The sequence below is a fragment of the Hordeum vulgare genome, chromosome 1H, assembly GCF_904849725.1.
Source record: "Hordeum vulgare subsp. vulgare chromosome 1H, MorexV3_pseudomolecules_assembly, whole genome shotgun sequence".
NCBI classification, from domain to species: Eukaryota; Viridiplantae; Streptophyta; class Magnoliopsida; order Poales; family Poaceae; genus Hordeum; species Hordeum vulgare.
The window spans coordinates 113,955,584-113,974,836 of record NC_058518.1 but is presented as its reverse complement, the minus strand read 5'-3'; the positions used below and the strand labels follow the sequence as shown (position 1 = coordinate 113,974,836).

The 19,253-nt window shown below is 45.1% G+C and overlaps 1 protein-coding gene across 2 annotated transcripts; it reads left to right on the top strand.

Moving 5' to 3' along the window:
* The first annotated feature begins 12,868 nt into the window (after window positions 1-12,868).
* On the top strand, window positions 12,869-19,007 carry LOC123426597 (tryptophan aminotransferase-related protein 2-like). Of its 2 annotated transcripts, XM_045110468.1 has the most exons (6): window positions 12,869-13,295; window positions 14,446-14,724; window positions 15,552-16,660; window positions 17,634-17,940; window positions 18,054-18,624; window positions 18,737-19,007. In XM_045110468.1, the coding sequence occupies exons 1-6, from the start codon at window positions 12,981-12,983 to the stop codon at window positions 18,919-18,921; spliced, it is 2,766 nt and encodes a 921-aa protein (XP_044966403.1). In that variant the 5' UTR covers window positions 12,869-12,980; the 3' UTR covers window positions 18,922-19,007. The 2 variants fall into 2 exon arrangements, with proteins under 2 accessions (XP_044966403.1, XP_044966396.1); XM_045110461.1 differs by lacking the exons at window positions 12,869-13,295; window positions 14,446-14,724; window positions 15,552-16,660 and adding an exon at window positions 17,084-17,515.
* The last annotated feature ends 246 nt before the right edge of the window (window positions 19,008-19,253 follow it).

Genomic DNA, 19,253 nt, shown 5'->3' with positions numbered 1-19,253 from the left:
CAAGAAGATCGTGCCAGTGCTTCGGTGATGGAGATCAAGAAGCACATGATGATGGCCATATCATGTCACTTATGAATTGCATGTGATGTTAATCCTTTATGCACCTTATCTTGCTTAGAACGACGGTAGCATTATGAGGTGATCTCTCACTAAAATTTCAAGATGAAATTGTGTTCTCCCCGACTATGCACCGTTGCGACAGTTCGTCGTTTCGAGACACCACGTGATGATCGGGTGTGATAGACTCAACGTTCACATACAACGGGTGCAAAACAGTTGCACACGCAGAACACTCGGGTTAAGCTTGATGAGCCTAGCATGTGCAGACATGGCCTCGGAACACATGATACTGAAAGGTCGAGCATGAATGGTATAGTTGATATGATTAGCATAGAGATGCTTACCACTGAAACTATTCTCGACTCACGTGATGATCGGACTTGAGATAGTGGATTTGGATCATGTACCACTCAAATGACTAGAGAGATGTACTTTTTGAGTGGGAGTTCTTAAGTAATATGATTAATTGAACTAATTATCATGGACATAGTCTAATGGTCTTTGCGAATTACTATGTAGCTTGCGTTATAGCTCTACTGTTCTTATATGTTCCTAGAGAAAATTTAGTTGAAAGTTGATAGTACCAAACTTTGCAGACTGAGTCTGTAAAACTAAGGATTGTCCTCGTTGCTGCGCAAAAGGCTTATGTCCTTAATGCACCACTCGGTGTGCTGCACCTCGAGCGTCGTCTGTGGATGTTGTGAACATCCGACATACACGTTTCTGATGACTACGCGATAGTTCAGTGCAAAATACTTAATGGCTTAGAAGCAAGGTTCCAAAGACGTTTTGAAACGTCACAGAACATAAGAGATGTTCTAAAGAGATGAAATTGTGATTTCATGCTTGTGCCCTTATTAAGAGGTATGAGACCTCCGACAAGACTCTTTGTCCATGAAGTAAAGGAGAAAAGCTCAATCGTTTGAGCGTGTGCTCAGATTGTCTGAGTACGAAAAACGCTTGAAGCAAGTGGGAGTTAATCTTCCAGATGAGATAGTGATGGTTCTCCAAAGTCACTGCCACCAAGCTGTGAGAGCTTCGTGATGAACTATAACATATCAAGGATAGATACAATGATCCTTGAGCGATTCGCGATGTTTGACACTGCGAAAGTAGAAATCAAGAAGGAGCATCAATAGTTGATGGTTAGTAAAACCACTAAGTTTCAAGAAAGGCAAGGGCTAGAAGGGATACTTCATGAAACGGCAAAACAGTTGCTGCACTAATGAAGAGACCCAAGATTAAATCCAAACCCGAGACTAAGTGCTTATGTTATGAGGGGAACGGTCACTGAGGCGGAGCTACCCTAGATGCTTGGTAGATAAGAAGGCTGGCAAAGTCGAAAGATGTATATTTGATATACATGATGTTGATGTGTACTTTACTAATACTCCTAGTAGCGCGAGGGTATTGGATACCGGTTCGGTTGCTAAGTGATTAGTAACACGAAATGAAAGCTACGGAATAAACGGAGACTAGCTAAAGGCAAGGTGACGGTACGTGTTGGAAGTGTTTCCAAGGTTGATATGATCAAACGTCGCATGCTCCCTCTACCATCGGGATTGGTGTTAAACCTAAATAATTGTTATTTGGTGCTTGCGTTAAGCATGAACATTATTGGATCGTGTTTATTGCAATATGATTATTCATTTAAATAGAATAATGGTTACTCTATTTGCTTGAATAAACCACCTTCAATGGTTTATTGAATCTCGATCATAGTGATACACATGTTCATGATATTGGTGCCAAAAGATACAAGGTAATGATGATAGTATCACTTACTTGTGGCACTGCCGCTTGAGTCATAATTGGTATGAATTGCAAGAAGAGGCTCCATGCTGATGGATATTTATACCCACTTGATTTTGAATCACTTGTGACATGCAAATCATACCACATGAGCAAGGCCTTGTTTTCATTCAGATGAAACAAGATAGTAAATTGTCGGAAGTGATACATTTTGATGTATGCAATCCAATGGGTGCTGAGGCACGCAGTGGATATCATTATGTTCTTACTTCAATGACGATTTGAGTAGATACAGGAGTATTTTCTTAATGAATCACAAGTCTGAAATGTTGAAATGTTCAATTCTGTTTCAGAGTGAAGTTCGTCGTAACAAGAGGATAAACTGTCTACGATATGATCGTAGAGATGAATATCTGAGTTGCGAGTTTTGGTACACAGTTAAGACAATGTGAAAATTGTTTCGCAGTTCATGCCACCTGGAAAACCATAGTGTGATGATGTGTCTGAACGTCATAGCCACGCCCTATTATGATATGGTGCATACTATGATGTCTCTTATCGAATTACCACTATCGTTTATGGGTTATGCATTAGAGACAACCGCATTCACTTTAAATAGGGCACCGCGTATTTCCGTTGAGATGACACAGTATAGACTATGGTTTGGAGAAGCCTAAGTTGTCGTTTCTTGAAAGTTTGGGGCTGTGATGCTTATGTGAAAAAGTTTCAGTCTGATAAGCTCGAACCCAAAGCGGATAAATGCACCTTCATAGGATATCCAAAACAGTTGGATACATCTCCTATCTCAGATCCGGAAGAAAAGTGTTTGTTTCTAGAAATGGATCCTTTCTCGAGGAAGGGTTTCTCTTGAAGGAATTGAGTGTGAGAGTGGTGGAACTTGATGAGGTTATTGAACCGTCACTTCAACTAGTGTGTAGCAGGGCACAGGAAGTTGTTCCTGTGGCGCCTACACCAATTGAAGTGGAAGCTGACGATAGTGATCATTAGAGCTTCGGATCAAGTTACTACAAATCTCGTAGGCCGATAAAGGTCGCGTACTACTGCAGAGTGGTACGGTAACCCTGTCTGGGAGGTCATGTTGTTGAGCAACAATGAACCTACGAGTTATGAAGAAGCAATGGTGGGCCCGGATTCCGACAAATGGTTGGAGGCCATGAAATCCGAGAGAGTATCCATGTATAAAATAAAGTGGAGACTTTGGAAGAACTACTTGATGGTAATAAGACTATTGAGTACAGATGGATCTTTAAAAAGGAAGACCGACGATGATGGTGATAAGTCACTATTAAGAAAAGCTCGACTTGTCACAAAGATGTTTTCGACAAGATCAAATAGTTGACTATGATGAGACTTTCTCACTCGTAGCGATGCTAAAAGTCTGTTGGAATTATGTTAGTAGTTTTTGCATTATTTGTGAAATATTGCACATAGGAAGACAAAACATTGTTTCCTCGACGGTTTCCTTGAGGAAAGATTGTATGTAATACAATCAGAAGGTTTTTTCAATCCTAAGGATACTAACAAGTATGCAAGCTCCAGCGATCCTTTATGGACTGGTGCAAGCATCTCGGAGTTGGAATATACGCTTTGATGAGATGATCAAAGCTTTTAGGTTTATACAAGGTTTATGAGAAACTTGTATTTCCAAAGAAGTGAGTGGGAGCACTATAGAATTTCCGATAAGTATATGTGGTTGACATATTGTTGATCAGAAGTAATGTAGAATTTCTATGAAGCATAAAAGGTTGTTTGAAAGGAATTTTCCAAAGGAATACCTGGATTGAGCTACTTGAACGTTGAGCATCAAGATCTATGGAGATAGATCAAAACGCTTAATAGAAGTTTCAACAAGATGCATGCCTTGACAAGTTTTTGAAGGAGTTCAAAATAGATCAGCAAAGAAGGAGTTCTTGACTATGTTGTAAGGTGTGAATTTGAGTAAGACTCAAAACCGACCACGGCAGAATAAAGAGAATAGACGAAGGTCGTCTTCTATGCCTTAGCGTAGACTCTAGAGTATGTCATGCTGAGTACCGCACCTGATGTCTACCTTGCAGCAAGTCTTTTAAGAGGTACAGAGAGTGATCCAGGATTGAATCACTGATCAGCAGTCAAAGTTATCCTTAGTAACTAATGGACTAAGGAATTTTTCTCGATTATGGAGGTGGTTAAAGAGTTCGTCGTAAAGGGTTACGTCGATGCAAGCTTTGACACTAATCCGAATAACTATGAGTAGTAAAACGGATTCGTGTAGTAGAGTATATATTTGGAGTATTTCCGAATAGCACGTAGTAGCAGCATCTATAAGATGACATAAAGATTTGTAAAGAACACACGGATCTGAAAGTTTCAGAACCGTTGACTAAAACCTCTCTCACGAGCAAGACGTGATCAGACCCCAGAACTATATGGGTGTTAGATTCGTTGGAATCACATGGTGATGTGAACTAGATTATTGACTCTAGTGCAAGTGGGAGACTGTTGGAAATATGCCCTACAGGCAATAATAAATTAGTTATTATTATATTTCTTTGTTCATTATAATCGTTTATTATCCATGCTATAATTGTATTGATTGGAAACACAATACTTGTGTGGATACATAGACAAAACACTGTCCCTAGTAAGCCTCTAGTTGACTAGCTCGTTGATCAAAGATGGTCAAGGTTTCCTGACCATAGGTAAGTGTTGTTACTTGATAACGGGATCACATCATTAGGAGAATCATGTGATGGACTAGACCCAAACTAATGAACGTATCATGTTGATCGTGTCATTTTGTTTCTACTGTTTTCTGCGTGTCAAGTATTTATTCCTATGACCATGAGATCATATAACTCACTGCCACTGGAGGAATGCTTTGTGTGTATCAAACGTCACAACGTAACTTGGTGACTATAAAGATGCTCTACATGTATCTCCGAAGGTGTCCGTTGAGTTAGTATGGATTAAGACTGGGATTTGTCACTCCGTGTGATGGAGAGGTATCTCGGGGCCCACTCGATAATACAACATCACACACAAGCCTTGCAAGCAATGTAACTTAGTGTAAGTCACGGGATCTTGTATTACGGAACGAGTAAAGAGACTTGCCGGTAAATGAGATTGAAATAGGTATGCGGATACTGACGATTGAATCTCGGGCAAGTAACATACCGAAGGACAAAGGGAATGACATACGGGATTATATGAATGCTTGGCACTGAGGTTCAAACGATAAGATCATCGTAGAATATGTAGGATCCAATATGGGAATCCAGGTCCCGCTATTGGATATTGACAGAGGAGTCCCTCGGGTCATGTCTACATAGTTCTCGAACCCGCAGGGTCTGCACACTTAAGGTTCGTTGATGTTTCGGTATAGTTGAGTTATAGGTGTTGGTAACCAAAAGTTGTTCAGATTCCCGGATGAGATCCAGGACGTCACGAGGAGCTCCAGATTGGTCCGGAGGTAAAGATTGATATATAGGAAGTCATGTTTTGGTCATCGGAAAAGTTTCGGGCTCATCGGTAGTGTACCGGGAGTGCCGGGAGGGGTGCCGGGGACCATCGGGAGGGGTGTCACGCCCCAAGGGGTCTCATGGGCTATGGGAAGAGATAAACCAGCCCCTAGTGGGCTGGAATAAGTACCCACTAAGGCCCATAAGGTTTGAGAAGGAAAAACACAAGGTGGAAAGAGTTTCCAAGTGGGAAGGTGGAATCCTACTCCAAGTAGGATTGGAGTAGGACTCCTCCACCTCCAATTTCGGCCAAACCTTGAGGGTTTGAGGCTGCCTCCTCCCCTCCCTCCCTCCTATATATACTAGAGCTATTGAGGGTTTTTGAGACACAACTTTGCCACGGCAGCCCGACCACATACCTCCACGGTTTTTCCTCTAGATCGTATTTCTGCGGAGCTCGGGCGGAGCCCTGCTGAGATAAGATCACCACCAACCTCCGGAGCACCGTCACGCTTCCGGAGAACTCATCTACCTCTTCATATCTCTTGCTGGATCAAGAAGGCCGAGATCATCGTCGAGTTGTACATGTGTTGAACGCGGAGGTGCCGTCCGTTCGGCACTAGATCGGAGCGGATCGTGGGACGGATCGCGGGACGGTTCGTGGGAAGGTTCGCGGGGTGGATCGAGGGACGTGAGGACGTTCCACTACATCAACCGCATTTATTAACGCTTCTGCTTTGCGATCTACAAGGGTACGTAGATCGGAAATCCCCTCTCGTAGATGGACATCACCATGATAGGTCTTCGTGCGCGTAGGAAATTTTTTGTTTCCCATGCGACGTTCCCCAACAACATCAAGGGTGGAGGGGCTGGCAGCGGCGTGCGTTGGACCGCCCGCGTCGGAGGCGAGCAGCTAGCGGCATGGGGTGGGGGTAGGGGTGGGCCAGCCGACGTCGTAGCGAAGGGACTGCGGCAGGAGCGACCGGCATCGGGGGCGAGCAGACGCATCGTCGCCCTCCTAGATCTGGTAGCTGTCGCGTTCTTCCAGCGAGCGCGAGCATGCCAAGCTTCAGGACTGTTTCCTGAAACAATGCTCCAGTTTCAGTAAACGGTCTCGCTAGGTCTCTGCTTCGTTGGCGCGCGGGCACGATCGGGTCCGTCGGGTGGAGCAAGATCAACAGATGAGGAGGCGGTGGATAGATCGCCTGGATCAACCGGTGGGAGGTAAGAGTTTTCCTTTTTCATATTGAGATGTAAGTAAATAGAAGTGTGATGCTATTCATTATTAGGGCACTATCTCAGTGAGGAAAGGATGATGGAGACAATGATTCATTCACAAGTCGGGAAGAGACACCGGACAAAAAATAAAATTAAAAAAAAAGAAAAAATAAAAAGAGAAAAAATAAAGCAAGAAAAAACAGAAGAAAGAAAGAAAAAACAAACAAAAATAAAAAAGGAGAAAATAAAAAAGAAAAAAGAAATGAGAGAAAAGAGAGAAGGGACAATGCTACTACCTCTTTTTCCATACTCGTGCTTCAAAGTAGCACCATGTTTTTCATATAGAGTCTCATGTGTTTGTCACTTTCATATGCTAGTGGGAATTTTTCATTGTAGAACTTGGCTTGTATATTCCGATGACGGAATTCCTCACATGCCCGAAGTCTTCATCAGCACGCAGGTTGGATGCACACCTACTTAGCTTCAGTCGAGTTGTCATATACTTATAGCTCTAGTGCATCTGTTGCATGGTAATCCCTACTCCTTGCATTGATATCTATTGATGGGCATCTTCATAGCCCGCTGATACGCCTAGTTGACGCGAGACTTTCTTCTTCACTTTTACCCCTTTGAAACTGACCACCATATTCTATTCCACCTATATGTCATTTCCATGGTTCATGTTTATGTATTGATTGAGTAATAAAAAGCCGAAACACGTTAAAAAGTATGATCCAATTGTCTACCTTAACACTGTGGTGCTTGGCATTTGCATTTATGTGGTGAAGACGGAGCCATGCCATTCTAATATGAGAAAATGAATGGGGGTAAACATTCTTTAAGGATCGTATATTTTGAACATTGATAATTATGTTACTTATGTTCATGGATATTACTATGTTGATGTTTGTTAATTCATCATTTCTCAATGATCATACGTGCAAGAGATTACATGTTGGGTAGCATGTCACATAAAAAATTATGTTTTATCATTTACCTACTCGAGGACGAGAAGGAATTAAGCTTGGGGATGCTCATACGTCTCCAACGTATCTAGACTTTTTTATTGTTCGATGCTATTATATTATCATTCTAGGATGCTTTTTAGGCATTTACCTATTGTTTTATATTATTTTTTAGCACTAACCTATTAACTTAGTGCCAAAGTGTCAGTTGCTATTTTCTGCATGTTTTTGACTTTTCACGAATAATGTACCAAACTAAGTACAAATACTCCCAAACTTTTTGACGGTTTTTTCTGGACAAAATAAGGACATAGAAGCTTAGGAAGGAGGTCGGAGGCCCCACGGGGTGGCGCCAAGACAACATGGCGTGCCTAGGGGCGTGGTTGCACCCTGATGGCTTGGGGCCACCTTCCTTGGCCTCTGGTGCCCCTCTCTGTCCTATAAATTCTCAATTATCCCAAAAACCCTAGAGAGCCTCCCGAAACACTTTTTCTGTTGCCACAAGTCTTTGTTTCACCGTGTGTCCATGTGGAGCCCCGCTCTGATGCCCTGTCGGAGAGGTGATCGATCACGGAGGGCCTCTTCATCAACATTGTTGCTCCCATGGTGATGTGTGAGTAGTTCACCATAGACCTATGTGCCCCTAGTTAGTACCTAGATGGATCTCTCTCTATATATGTTCTTCATTGCCATGATCAATGTGATTCTTGCGGTGATCTATCTTATGTAATCACTTTGTGTTGTGCGTTTGTTGGGATCCAATGAATTGCGAATTTACAATTAGATTATTCATGAAATATATTTGAGTCTTCTCTAAATTCTTATATGAATGATTGTGATAGCTTCATAATTCTCAGTGATCTATTGATTTGGTTTGGCCAACTAGATTGATCTATCTTCAATGAGAGGGGTGCGTTCTAGTGGGTTCAATCTTGCCGTGCTCTATATCCCAGTGACAAAGTAGGGGGAAAGACACGTATTTGTATTGTTGTCACTAAGGATAAAACGATGGGGTTGATTTATATTAATTGGATTTACTTTGTCTACATCATGTCATTGTTCTCCAAGCATTACTCTGTTTTACTTAATACTCTAGATGCATGGTGCATAGCGGTTGATGGGTGAAGTAAGAGTGGTAGATGCAGGCAGGAGTCGGCGTACTTATTTACGGACATGATGCCTATATATAACTATCATTGCCATGAATAAATTTGCATAACTATGCACTTTTTTACTAATTTCCCACAATAATTTGTTTACCCACCCTATGCTTTCTACAAGAGAGATGCCTCTAGCGAAAACAATGGCCCCCGGGTCTATTCACAAATATATTTACAAAAATATAATATACCTCAATGCATTTTATTTTTTATTACTTTTTATATTTAATATATTTCAACTACCTATCTATCTATCACTACTTATTACTTGCAAGTAACGAGTTCAAGGGGATTGACAACCTTCTTGCCCACGTTGGATGCAAGTGTGTGCTCTTTTGTGTGTAATCGCTGAAGAAGGGAAACTACGTGGTTCTCTTGTTGGTTTGATAACCTTGATTATCATTGAGGGAAATAATTATCTATACTGTGTTGCATCATCCCCTCCTCTTCGTGGAAAAATCCAACACAGATCACAAGTATCATGGTTCTTGTTTTCTGCTCTTGCTCTTCTAACTAAAAATGGTGAATTATTATGTAATCCAACATCGTTGAATGAAATAAAGAAGCAAAGAAATGTGTTTTTTACTCCGCTAAGTTTAGTGGGTCAAGTAGGTCGAGCCAAACTTAGTGGTGTATATACATACTCCACTAAGCCTTTTACTCCATTAACTTATTGGGGGTCGGTTAGAGTTGGCCTAATGAAATTGGACGCCAACCATTTCCAGGCACATGCATCCCTCTCTTTCTCTATCATGTGAAAGAAATACCTGAAAGAAGTATGTTGTCACTAAACAATCAATTTTTTTAAGCCAATCTATAATGAATCGAATCAACGATGGCGCCTCAAACTTAGAGAACACTCCACATGAAAAACAACTACCCAGAAAAGGAAACGATTCAGGGCTTCTTCGGTCAAAAATTAGTGAAGTGTATATACTCCATTAAGCTTTTTATTCTGTTAACTTATTGGGGATCTATTAGAGTTGGCCTAATGAAATTGGACGACGACCATTTCCAGCCACAAGCATCCCCCTATCTCTCTCTATCATGTAAGAAATACCTCGAAGAAGTATGTTTTCACTAAACATTCATCTTTAAGCCAAGTTATAATGAATGGAATAAACGATGTCGCCTCAAACTTACAGAGCACTGCACATGACGAGCAAGAGCAACTACACAAAAAAGGAAACGATTTAGGACTTCTGCACCACTGACGACGAATTAATCTGCAGCGGAGGAAACTAAAACACTACTCGTGAGAATCACGAGTCCGCTCGATCAATTTTTTCGAACCGGGCTCCTCCCCTTTACATTACATTCATAACGGAAATACAATGTTTTTTGGACCACACACAATAAGGCTAGGGAAAGGAAACAAACAAGTTCGGGGCAATGCCAGGAAACCCACTATCTGCTCTTGTCATCAAGAACACAAATCATGTGGCGAAAACCTGAACAACACCCAAAACCGCACCACCGAGTATCTTAAAACCACAAAGTACCGCATAAACTCCCAACATCACAGTACAAACCAAGATAACAGAATAAGACCACCAAATATAACAAACGCAACTACTCAGCACCAAAAGGCTCTCACACAAAACGACCCATCTCATTACTAGAGAACAACAACCTCCTATGAATCAGCACGCTTTCTAGGAGCAGCAAAATCAACTCACAATCCCATTCTTTTCTTCAACCATCATGTGCTCGTCCATGTTTGGAACTGGCGGACCACATAGCATCATCATCTGTGATGCATTCTCCTCCAGCATTTCTGCTCCTTTCTTCGTCCCGGGTTTCTGCAGACCTACCCAATATTTAACAAAAAGCACAAGTTGTGAATTTTCGCTCAAATGTGGCATCGTTCCGGGCGAGCCAAATTGCCTAGCAAATCGCCACCAAGCCAACGGTGTACGTCTCATTCAAACTAGGAAGAAATGCATACACCCACACATAATATTGCCATAGAGAGTTTGGAGAACAGCTAGCCCCGAGCATAGCTCTAACTATTCTCCAAACAACCCTGGAAACACGACATAAAAATAGTAGGTGTTGGGCTGATTCCAGTTGATCACAAAAGGAACACCGGGGGTCCCCTTGCCATTGTCTTTTTTCCATGTTATCCCGAGTCAGGATAAAATCGTGACTAACTTGCCACATAAAGATTTGAATTTTTCAAGGTATTTTGCCACCATATCCGCTTGAAGCAAGAACGAGCAAGATCTCTTTCCAACCATACATACATTGATTTCGTCGTATATTCTTTGGAGCTGTCAAGTTTCCGGTATACTTCATCATCTATATCATTTTGTATAAGGTTTAGCACATACCTCTCCAGCTCTTCCCACTTCTGCATCAATTCAGTAGATAGCCTTCTTTTAAAAAACATAGTTCACTCAGTCTATAGTACAATTTTGATCCACAGAAATATAAAAAAGATTATGATATTTATCTTTTAGAGTAAATTTATCTCCTAGATCATCCATCCAAAGTCTCGATATATTCTCTTTTTTCACTTGGATGCCTCTCCTAGCCATATAATATTCTTTATTTTCATCAGAGATTTCCAACAGGGGAATCACTGGCTTTCTGTTTTACCATGGCCACTGAGTCCGCTCGATCATGACTTCACGAGGGTCGAGAGGCGTGGATTGGTGACGTTGGCAGATGCGCGCCGCAACTTCGATGATTCCCGTCGTCGTTGGGCGTTGACCAACGTCACCAAACCGCCGGCCGACGTGCTCCTCAACGTCGGTGGGCAAGGCTCGGGCCTCCACACACTTATGTTGATTCCTTCTGGCCCGCAATTAACTTGGGCCGAGAATACACTAAGGGCCAGTTCTTTTCCAGCTTATTTTAGCTTAATGTCAAAATAAGGCAAGAGTCCAAAAGAACTTGATTTGTATAAGCTAGCTTAACTTATTTCCATCGGAGTCCCCTTTGCAATGGAAAAAAAGTTGGGGGGAGCAGCTTCCCGCACAAGCTCACTTAGAAGCGAAGGGGTATAATCCGTTGCCCCTCGTTTCGCACTAATTACAATAAGTCTACCACCGAACCCAACCCCTCGTCCCACCACAAAAAATGAATCGAGCCGCTCCAATATGGCGGACCACCAGGGCTCCACTACGGCGGACGACGTCCAACTTCGGCTCACGACCCACTCCAGCAAAGGACCCCCGTCCCTTGCCCTACTTCGACGGACGACCCACTCCAGCTCCACTTCAAGGATATTACAGACTTCGCATTACTCATACCATATATAAGCTAGAAAAACATGCACCAAAAAGACCTGACTAGCTTAAGCTTATTTCCACCCAAGCTCTTTTGGAGCTTATTCTCGAAATATCCTATCTGCCGCTTGTTGCATCAAGTAGTCGGCGCTTCGCATACGCGAGCGCGACCGAGCAACGACGCAACGGCCCAACCCATATAACTGCTCGAGCGTTCCGGTTTTGGGAACCTTCTAGAGGTTTCAATCGGTTTTTCTGGTTTTGGAAAACTTTTAGAAGGTTCCCTGAACCGTTTTTTTTCTTCTTCTTTTCCTTTTTATTTTTTCTGTTTTTTTCCGTTTCTCTTTTAAAATATGTTCTTGATTTTCAAAAAAGTTCTTCAAATTAGAAAAATGTTCTTGCTTTTAGAAAACTGTTCTCAATTTTGTAAAATGTTTTTGGATTTCCAAAAAGTGTTCTTGGTTTTAAAAAAAAATCTGAATTTTTGAAAAATGTTTTAGAATTTGAAAAAATGTTCCGGAATTTGAAAAATATTCCAGATTTTCAAGTAAATGTTCTGGTATTTGAAGAAATGTTCCAGAATTTAAAAAATATTACAGAATTTGAAAAAATGTTCCGGAATTTGAAAAAATATTCCAGAATTTTTAGAAAATGTTTCAGAATTTGAAAAAATGTTCCTAAAATTTTAAAATTGTTCCATAATTTTTATCTCAATTTTTCGATTTCTTTTATAAAATATTCCTAAATTTAAAAGAATGTTCTGGAATTTTTAGCTAAATGTTTCGGATTTTATCCTTTGTATTCTGTTAGTGGGCCGGCCCTGTCGCGATTCCTCGGTGCGTCCGCGCGCTGCTGGACGCAAAGAGCGTCCAATAGGACCTCCCCTTATTCTCAGAATAGCTTATTTGCACGGGAGAACTCAAAAGAACTGGCCCTAATACTGCAGCCCACCAAAACGAGAACGCGTGGCTCGCCTGCTCGGGCCCAACCAGGACTTAGTCGTTTACTCGCAGCAGTCGCAGTCTTCACCTTCCGGGAAACAAATCCCACCGACCTTGATAGATTGCCGTCTCCCTACCCCTCCCCTTCTTCACCAGCCAGCCAGCCAGCTCCGGCCAAATCCCGATCGCGATGAACACGTCGCAGTTCATGGACAAGCAGATCCTCGGGCTCGCGGCGTCGGGCGCGGCGTCGTCGCCTCCCTCCGGCGGCGGCGGCGGCGGCGGCCAGCTGTTCGATCTGATGGGCCCCAACCCGCAAGAGGACGACGTGGTGGAGAGCCATGGCCTCCACGCGCGTCGCGGCGCCAGTGCCACGGAGGAGGTGATGGTGCCCAGCTACGACTTCCAATCCATCCGCACCGCCGCTGCCCCGGTTGCCCCTGCACCGGCTGCGGCGAACGCTTGGGGGTCGCTCGACGCCAATGCCGCGTCCCCCAAACTTAAGGTAATACTACTTGGCCACCTTCAGTCCGACACTGCTGTTCATAGATCTGTTCATCGACACTAGTATTTGCTAGCTAGTGCTGGTCTGAATTCCGTTACGTCCATAAATCGAATCGATGTGGTTGCTCTTTTGGCACCATTTGATTCAGATAGAAAAGGGAAAAGTAGCCCTAGTGGTTGTAGTTCCGGTGCTTGTGAAGGCTGATGAATATCCATGACACTATGTCAAGGTTTTTGTAGTTACTCTTAGGATGGTTGCAGATGCTGCTCTTGCAATGGCCCTAAGTTTACAACTTATTGCTGATTTATGCTCTTTATGGTTGACTGCTTACTCCTTCTCATAGTCTTATATGCCTCATATTGATGTACCTAAATCGGTTAATGTTCAACATCACTTTAGTGGGAGTGTATATAGCAAAGTAAATATCAAAACATGGTCTGCCACCTAACCAAGTTACGCAACTTTGCATTTGCGGGCATGCTTAAGATGTTCCCCGTGCACGTTGGAAGAAAAATGGTAGTGGCACATCATGAATCCATGTCCCTTGGCGCAATTCCGTGAGCTGCATTTATGGTAACTATGAAAAAAGTGTGCATGTGTGTGAAGTTTTAATCATGGGTTAGAGAGATAGTTAGGCAGCAGTAAACAGGTATCTCCAGAGCTGCAGGATGGACCATTGGGCCATGTCATTAATTATTCTACCAATCTTACTGGGCAGTCGAGCTCCAGCATGTTCCATGTTATATTTGTGCATGCAAAGTTATTAGTACTATATTTTTCAACATTTTTCTTATGTACACAGTGGTAGCTGTATACAAAAAAGTGGTAGGCTATGCAATTTAATTGGCAACTGATTGAGTATAAGAATCAGCACAGGCACACTGGGATCTTATGTACCCATTCACCGTATATGCTTCTGTAGCTGTATGCAGTATTAATAACCAATCAAAGAGGTTTTTTAATTCTTTATTAGTTGTTGTGATGCATGATTGTTATCACTTCATATCACCTCACTGGTGTTGTCTTTCCTTGTGATATCTGTACTTAGTTGTTTGATGCATGGTTGTTATCACTTCATATCACCTCATTGGTTTTCTCTTTCCTTGTAATATATGTACTTAATATGCTTAATTTCTTTTCCCATGCAAAGACTGCTGCTATGATGGAGCCTCGTGTGCTGAAGAAAGTTAGTCATGAAGAAGAAAGGAGCAACTTCAATGCAGTCACTATAGCAGATATTGATCGCACCATGAAGAAATATGCTGATAACTTGCTACATGCACTGGAAGGTGTAAGCTCCAGACTTGCACAGCTGGAGGGCAGAACACACCATCTTGAGGACTCTGTTGGCGAGTTGAAGTTAACAGTTGGTAACTACAACGGCAGCACTGATGGGAAACTGAGGCAATTTGAGAACACACTGCGAGAGGTAAGCTTTATTCCAACTCCTCGAACATCTTCCCTTGATTACCTCCTCTCCTTGTTCTTTCTTTTATTGGTAGAGAAAGGATCATGCTTACCTTATCGCAATAACTTGCTTTCTGGTTGGGATAATCAAGATGAGAAACAACTTGGTTTATTATTGAGTAACAATAGTCTCTGTTTTTTCTTTAGCTCAACTATTTGTATTATGTTTGTCTTATTTAATATTTGATCCTATTTTTGAACTGAAGCTTGTCAGCTGATTTTGTATTTTGTATACGAATAGGAATGTACAGTTCTGAAATCTATTGATTATATACTCCATCATGTCATAGTGGATTTTATTATTACTGGTCATTTGTCCAGTTAGGTCACATCTTGTTGATAATTTGCAGTTTATTTGTCTATTTAAGGACTATATTTCATAATTGCCTATAATACACAAGTTACCTAAACCAAGTTTCATCACTAGTTTACACTTTTGAGTTTTCTTCAGCTCCATTCAAGGGTACAATGGCATGCTGACAAGAAGTGAAATTATGAATATGTTTGTCCCCCCTGTTGCATGTTGTGCATCCTAGTGCGCTTCATGTCTCTCTGCCTTCTTCATCTGATGGTTTTACGCGCCTTCACCTAGTGTGGTTGTAGTTAATCATGAGGAATGTTTCGTACCTTCATATTGTGATGTGATTTTCTGAGACATTGTAGGAAGATTTCTATTTTGTGCTTATTTGTACTAATTTGCTCCCTGGACACATATCTGTATTAATTTATTTTGTACTATCGCCAGTTTTTCTTCAGCAGCTAGACTAATTATGTATGCACTACTTGCAGGTTCAAGCAGGTGTGCAGATTTTGCGTGACAAGCAAGAAATTGTTGAGGCCCAGGTTCAACTTACGAAGCTTCAAGTATCTAAAGCAGAGGATGTCGAGTCAGAAAATGCCAGTGCTGGGCAGGTGGACTCAAGGCAGCAGCTGACCGCACCCCAGCCAACTGTTCAACAACAACATCAGGCCTATCCTCCTTCCCAACCAACGGGACTGCCTGCCCTTCCTGCTCCAAATGCGCCACCTCCACCAATGGTTCACAACCAACCTCCACCGCAATTCCAAGGTCATTTACCGCATCCTCAAATGCAATCAGTCGCACCTGCTCCATCTGGGCCGACCATATCGCAGGAATCCTACTATCCCCCATCCACACAGACAACAGAGGCCGCACACCAGCAATATCAAGCACCACCAGCTTCGCAGCCACAAGCACCTCCAGCAGCACCGCAACATTATCAGCACCTGCCTCAGTATGCTCCATATTCTCAACCTCCGCTGCCTGGAAGTGCTAACCCCCAATCTGCAGCTGCATCCTTGCCCCAACAGCCAGAAGAAGCAGCACCTTATGGTCCTCCTGCACAGAGCTACCCACCGAATGTCCGCCCGCTGTCCCCTTACATGCCACCACCCAGTGGGCCTGTTCCTCCTTTCCACGGGCCAAACCCTGGCATGTACGAGCCTCCAGCAGTCAGGCCTAACTCCGGTCCACCACCGTCCTACAATGCTGGATACAAGCAGCAGGGAGGAGGCGGTTTTCCTGAGCAGTATGGATACAGTGGGTCTCCGTCTCACTGCGGTAATGCTGGAATGAACTCGCCCTCACCCTTTGCCCTCACTGGCGCCTCCTCCGCCGGAAGTGGCAAGTACGGCAAGCTCCCGACAGCTCAACTACTACCCCAAGCAGCGCCAGTGAGCTCCACTCCGAGCGGCTCATCCGGCACCAGGGTGGCGGTGGATGACGTGGTGGACAAGGTTTCGACGATGGGGTTCTCGAAGGAGCAAGTGAGGGCGACTGTGCGCAGGCTGACAGAGAACGGTCAGAATGTGGACCTGAACGTGGTGCTCGACAAGCTGATGAACGACACTGATGCGCAGCCTCCCCAGAGAGGCTGGTTCGGGCGATAAAAGCCCAGCTGCCAGTCGTGGAGCAGCATGTGTAGTGTATATGATCGATGAGCGAACAGCTATGGAACCGTTTTGTGCATTCATGAGGGGATTTCGTATTTCGTTTCGTTGATGGGAGGCCGTACAGTTAGTGTTAGCTCTTTCGTTCACCTGTTTATTAGTGCACCAGTGATTGCTATCCATCGTCATTGTGTCTGCAAATGTTACTGTCGTCAAGTACTATTGTTGATGACCTGTGAGACTAGCTCATGGCTGCCTTATATTTCACGCATCTATCTAACGGTGACCTCTCTAACCTGTACGTGTGGCTAGCGATGTGTGATGACACACATTTGTCACGGAGTACTGGCAACAGAGACAAATCGTTGGATCGCTAGCAATGAGCCGTGCACTTTCACCTCCTTATCTCCGAAGTGCGTAGCTCTCAGCTCACCAGGACCACACCTATACGCCTGCAGTTCGCAGACAACGAGGCTAGTGTGCTTGTCACTCAACTCACATGGCTTGGCGCCTCCTCGCAACCGGCCGCTGGTCTGCGTGAGCTGCTCGCGGCATACGTCCATAGTCTATCGTTACGTCAGCCACAGCCAGCAGAAAACACCTCTTCTCATCCCGCCGTCCGCGCGTGTGCGTGCTCTGCTCGCACGCATGACATGCCTGCTCGCGCCTGCCGCATGCGCCGCCCCTGCCGGACATAAAACCACCGGCCACGGTCACCAGCAACCCAAGATAGGGGTCACGCGTGGCGCGAGAAGCAAGGTGTCTGCTGCCACGGCCGGAATGGACGGCGCCGTGCCGCTGGAGCCGGCCATCGCGCCGGACGCCGTCATCAATCTCGAGCTGTGCGTGTTCGCTTTCCGTGTGTTTACACCAGTGCGCGATTACCTAAGGTGTTTTAAATCAATCTGACAACGTGCTTGGCCTCACTGCCGGTTTTGGCTCTGCGTGTCTGCATTGCAGCGGCGACCCGACCATGTACGAGGCGTTCTGGAGGGAGGTCGGGGAGCGGGCGGCGGCGGTGATCCCGGGGTGGTCGGGGATGAGCTACTTCTCCGACGCCCAGAGCCTCTGCTGGTTCCTCGACCGGGAGTTCGAGCGCGAGGTGCGCCGCGTCCACCGCCTCGTCGGTAACGCCGCGGTCGACGACGGCTACCACCTCGTGGTCGGCACCGGCGCCACCCAGCTCTTCCAGGCGGCCATGTACGCCCTATCTCCCGCCGGCGCCGAACGTCCCGTCGGCGTCGTCTCGCCGGCGCCTTACTACTCGGTAATTAACCAAGATCAAACGATCCAAGTGCAAGTTCAGTTACATTCGTGGTGTGGGGTGACTGACTGACATGTGACATGATGTCATCTTGCACGTACGTCGTGGCCTGCTAGTCGTACCCGCCGCAGACGGACCTCCTGCTCTCGGGGTTCTACCGGTGGGCCGGCGACGCCAACGCGTTCGACGGCGACGGCCACATCGAGCTGGTCTGCTCGCCCAACAACCCCGACGGCGCCATCCGCGAGGCCGTCCTCAACTCCGAGTCCGGCAAGGCGATCCACGACCTGGTGTACTACTGGCCCCAGTACACGCCCATCGCCGGCGCCGCCGCCCACGACGTCATGCTCTTCACCATGTCCAAGATCACCGGCCACGCCGGCGCCAGGCTCGGGTGGGCGCTCGTCAAGGACCGCGACGTGGCCAAGAAGATGGTCTACTTCGTTGACCGGAGCACCATCGGCGTGTCCAAGGACTCGCAGCTCCGCGCCGCCAAGATCCTCGCCGTCGTCTCCGACGCCTACGGCGACGACGCGCGGCTCCGGCTCTTCGACTTCGCGCGGCGACGCATGCGGGAGCGCTGGCGGGCCCTGCGCGCCGCCGTGGCGGCCACCGGCGCCTTCAGCCTCCCGGAGGAGACCGCCGGCTACTGCAACTTCACCAAGCAAACCGTGGCAGCTTACCCCGGTACAGTACTAAGTACATTAAACATGCAACATTTCTTAATCCACGAACACAAATTCCGCCATGATTCCAATTTGCTCCGAGTTCTTCTCACCGGGCTTGCAATCGGACGCAGCGTTCGCGTGGCTGCGCTGCGAGAAGGATGGCGTGGAGGACTGCGCCGAGTTCCTGCGTGGCCACAGCATCGTGGCGCGGGGAGGGGAGCAGTTCGGGGGAGACGCCAGGTGCGTCAGGGTCAACATGATGGACACGGACGGTGTGTTCGACGTGCTCATACAGCGCCTCTCTTCCGTAACATGATTATTACGATGAGGATGCAAACATAATGCCTCGGATTAATTCGGAGGACAAAACGAAAACGAATGGAAAGAGGATTTCAATGGTCTCATCCGCTTATAGTTTCTCTGTATAGCCACGTAGGTACATGTGTTGCAACACTTCTTCTTGGTACAACTCCAAACACAACTACGGCTGAGATTAAATGATACCCCTTCGTAACAAAAGACAGGATGATCTTTTCCTCCGTTTCGACGTACGCGCGTCAGTCCCACGGACGCCAGCGGACGGACTAACGACGTACGCACGTCGTATCCGCGTTCACCCGGCGTGACGTGGCGTCTTCACGTCGGCCT

Coding starts and splice junctions, on each gene's coding strand:
- LOC123426597 (XM_045110468.1), top strand. CDS start 12,981: ATGAACACGTCGCAGTTCATGGACAAGCAGATCCTCGGGCTCGCGGCG. Junction 14,725..15,551: donor TTGAGAACACACTGCGAGAG/GTAAGCTTTATT, acceptor CACTACTTGCAG/GTTCAAGCAGGTGTGCAGAT. Junction 16,661..17,633: donor CAGCCTCCCCAGAGAGGCTG/GTTCGGGCGATA, acceptor TCTGCATTGCAG/CGGCGACCCGACCATGTACG.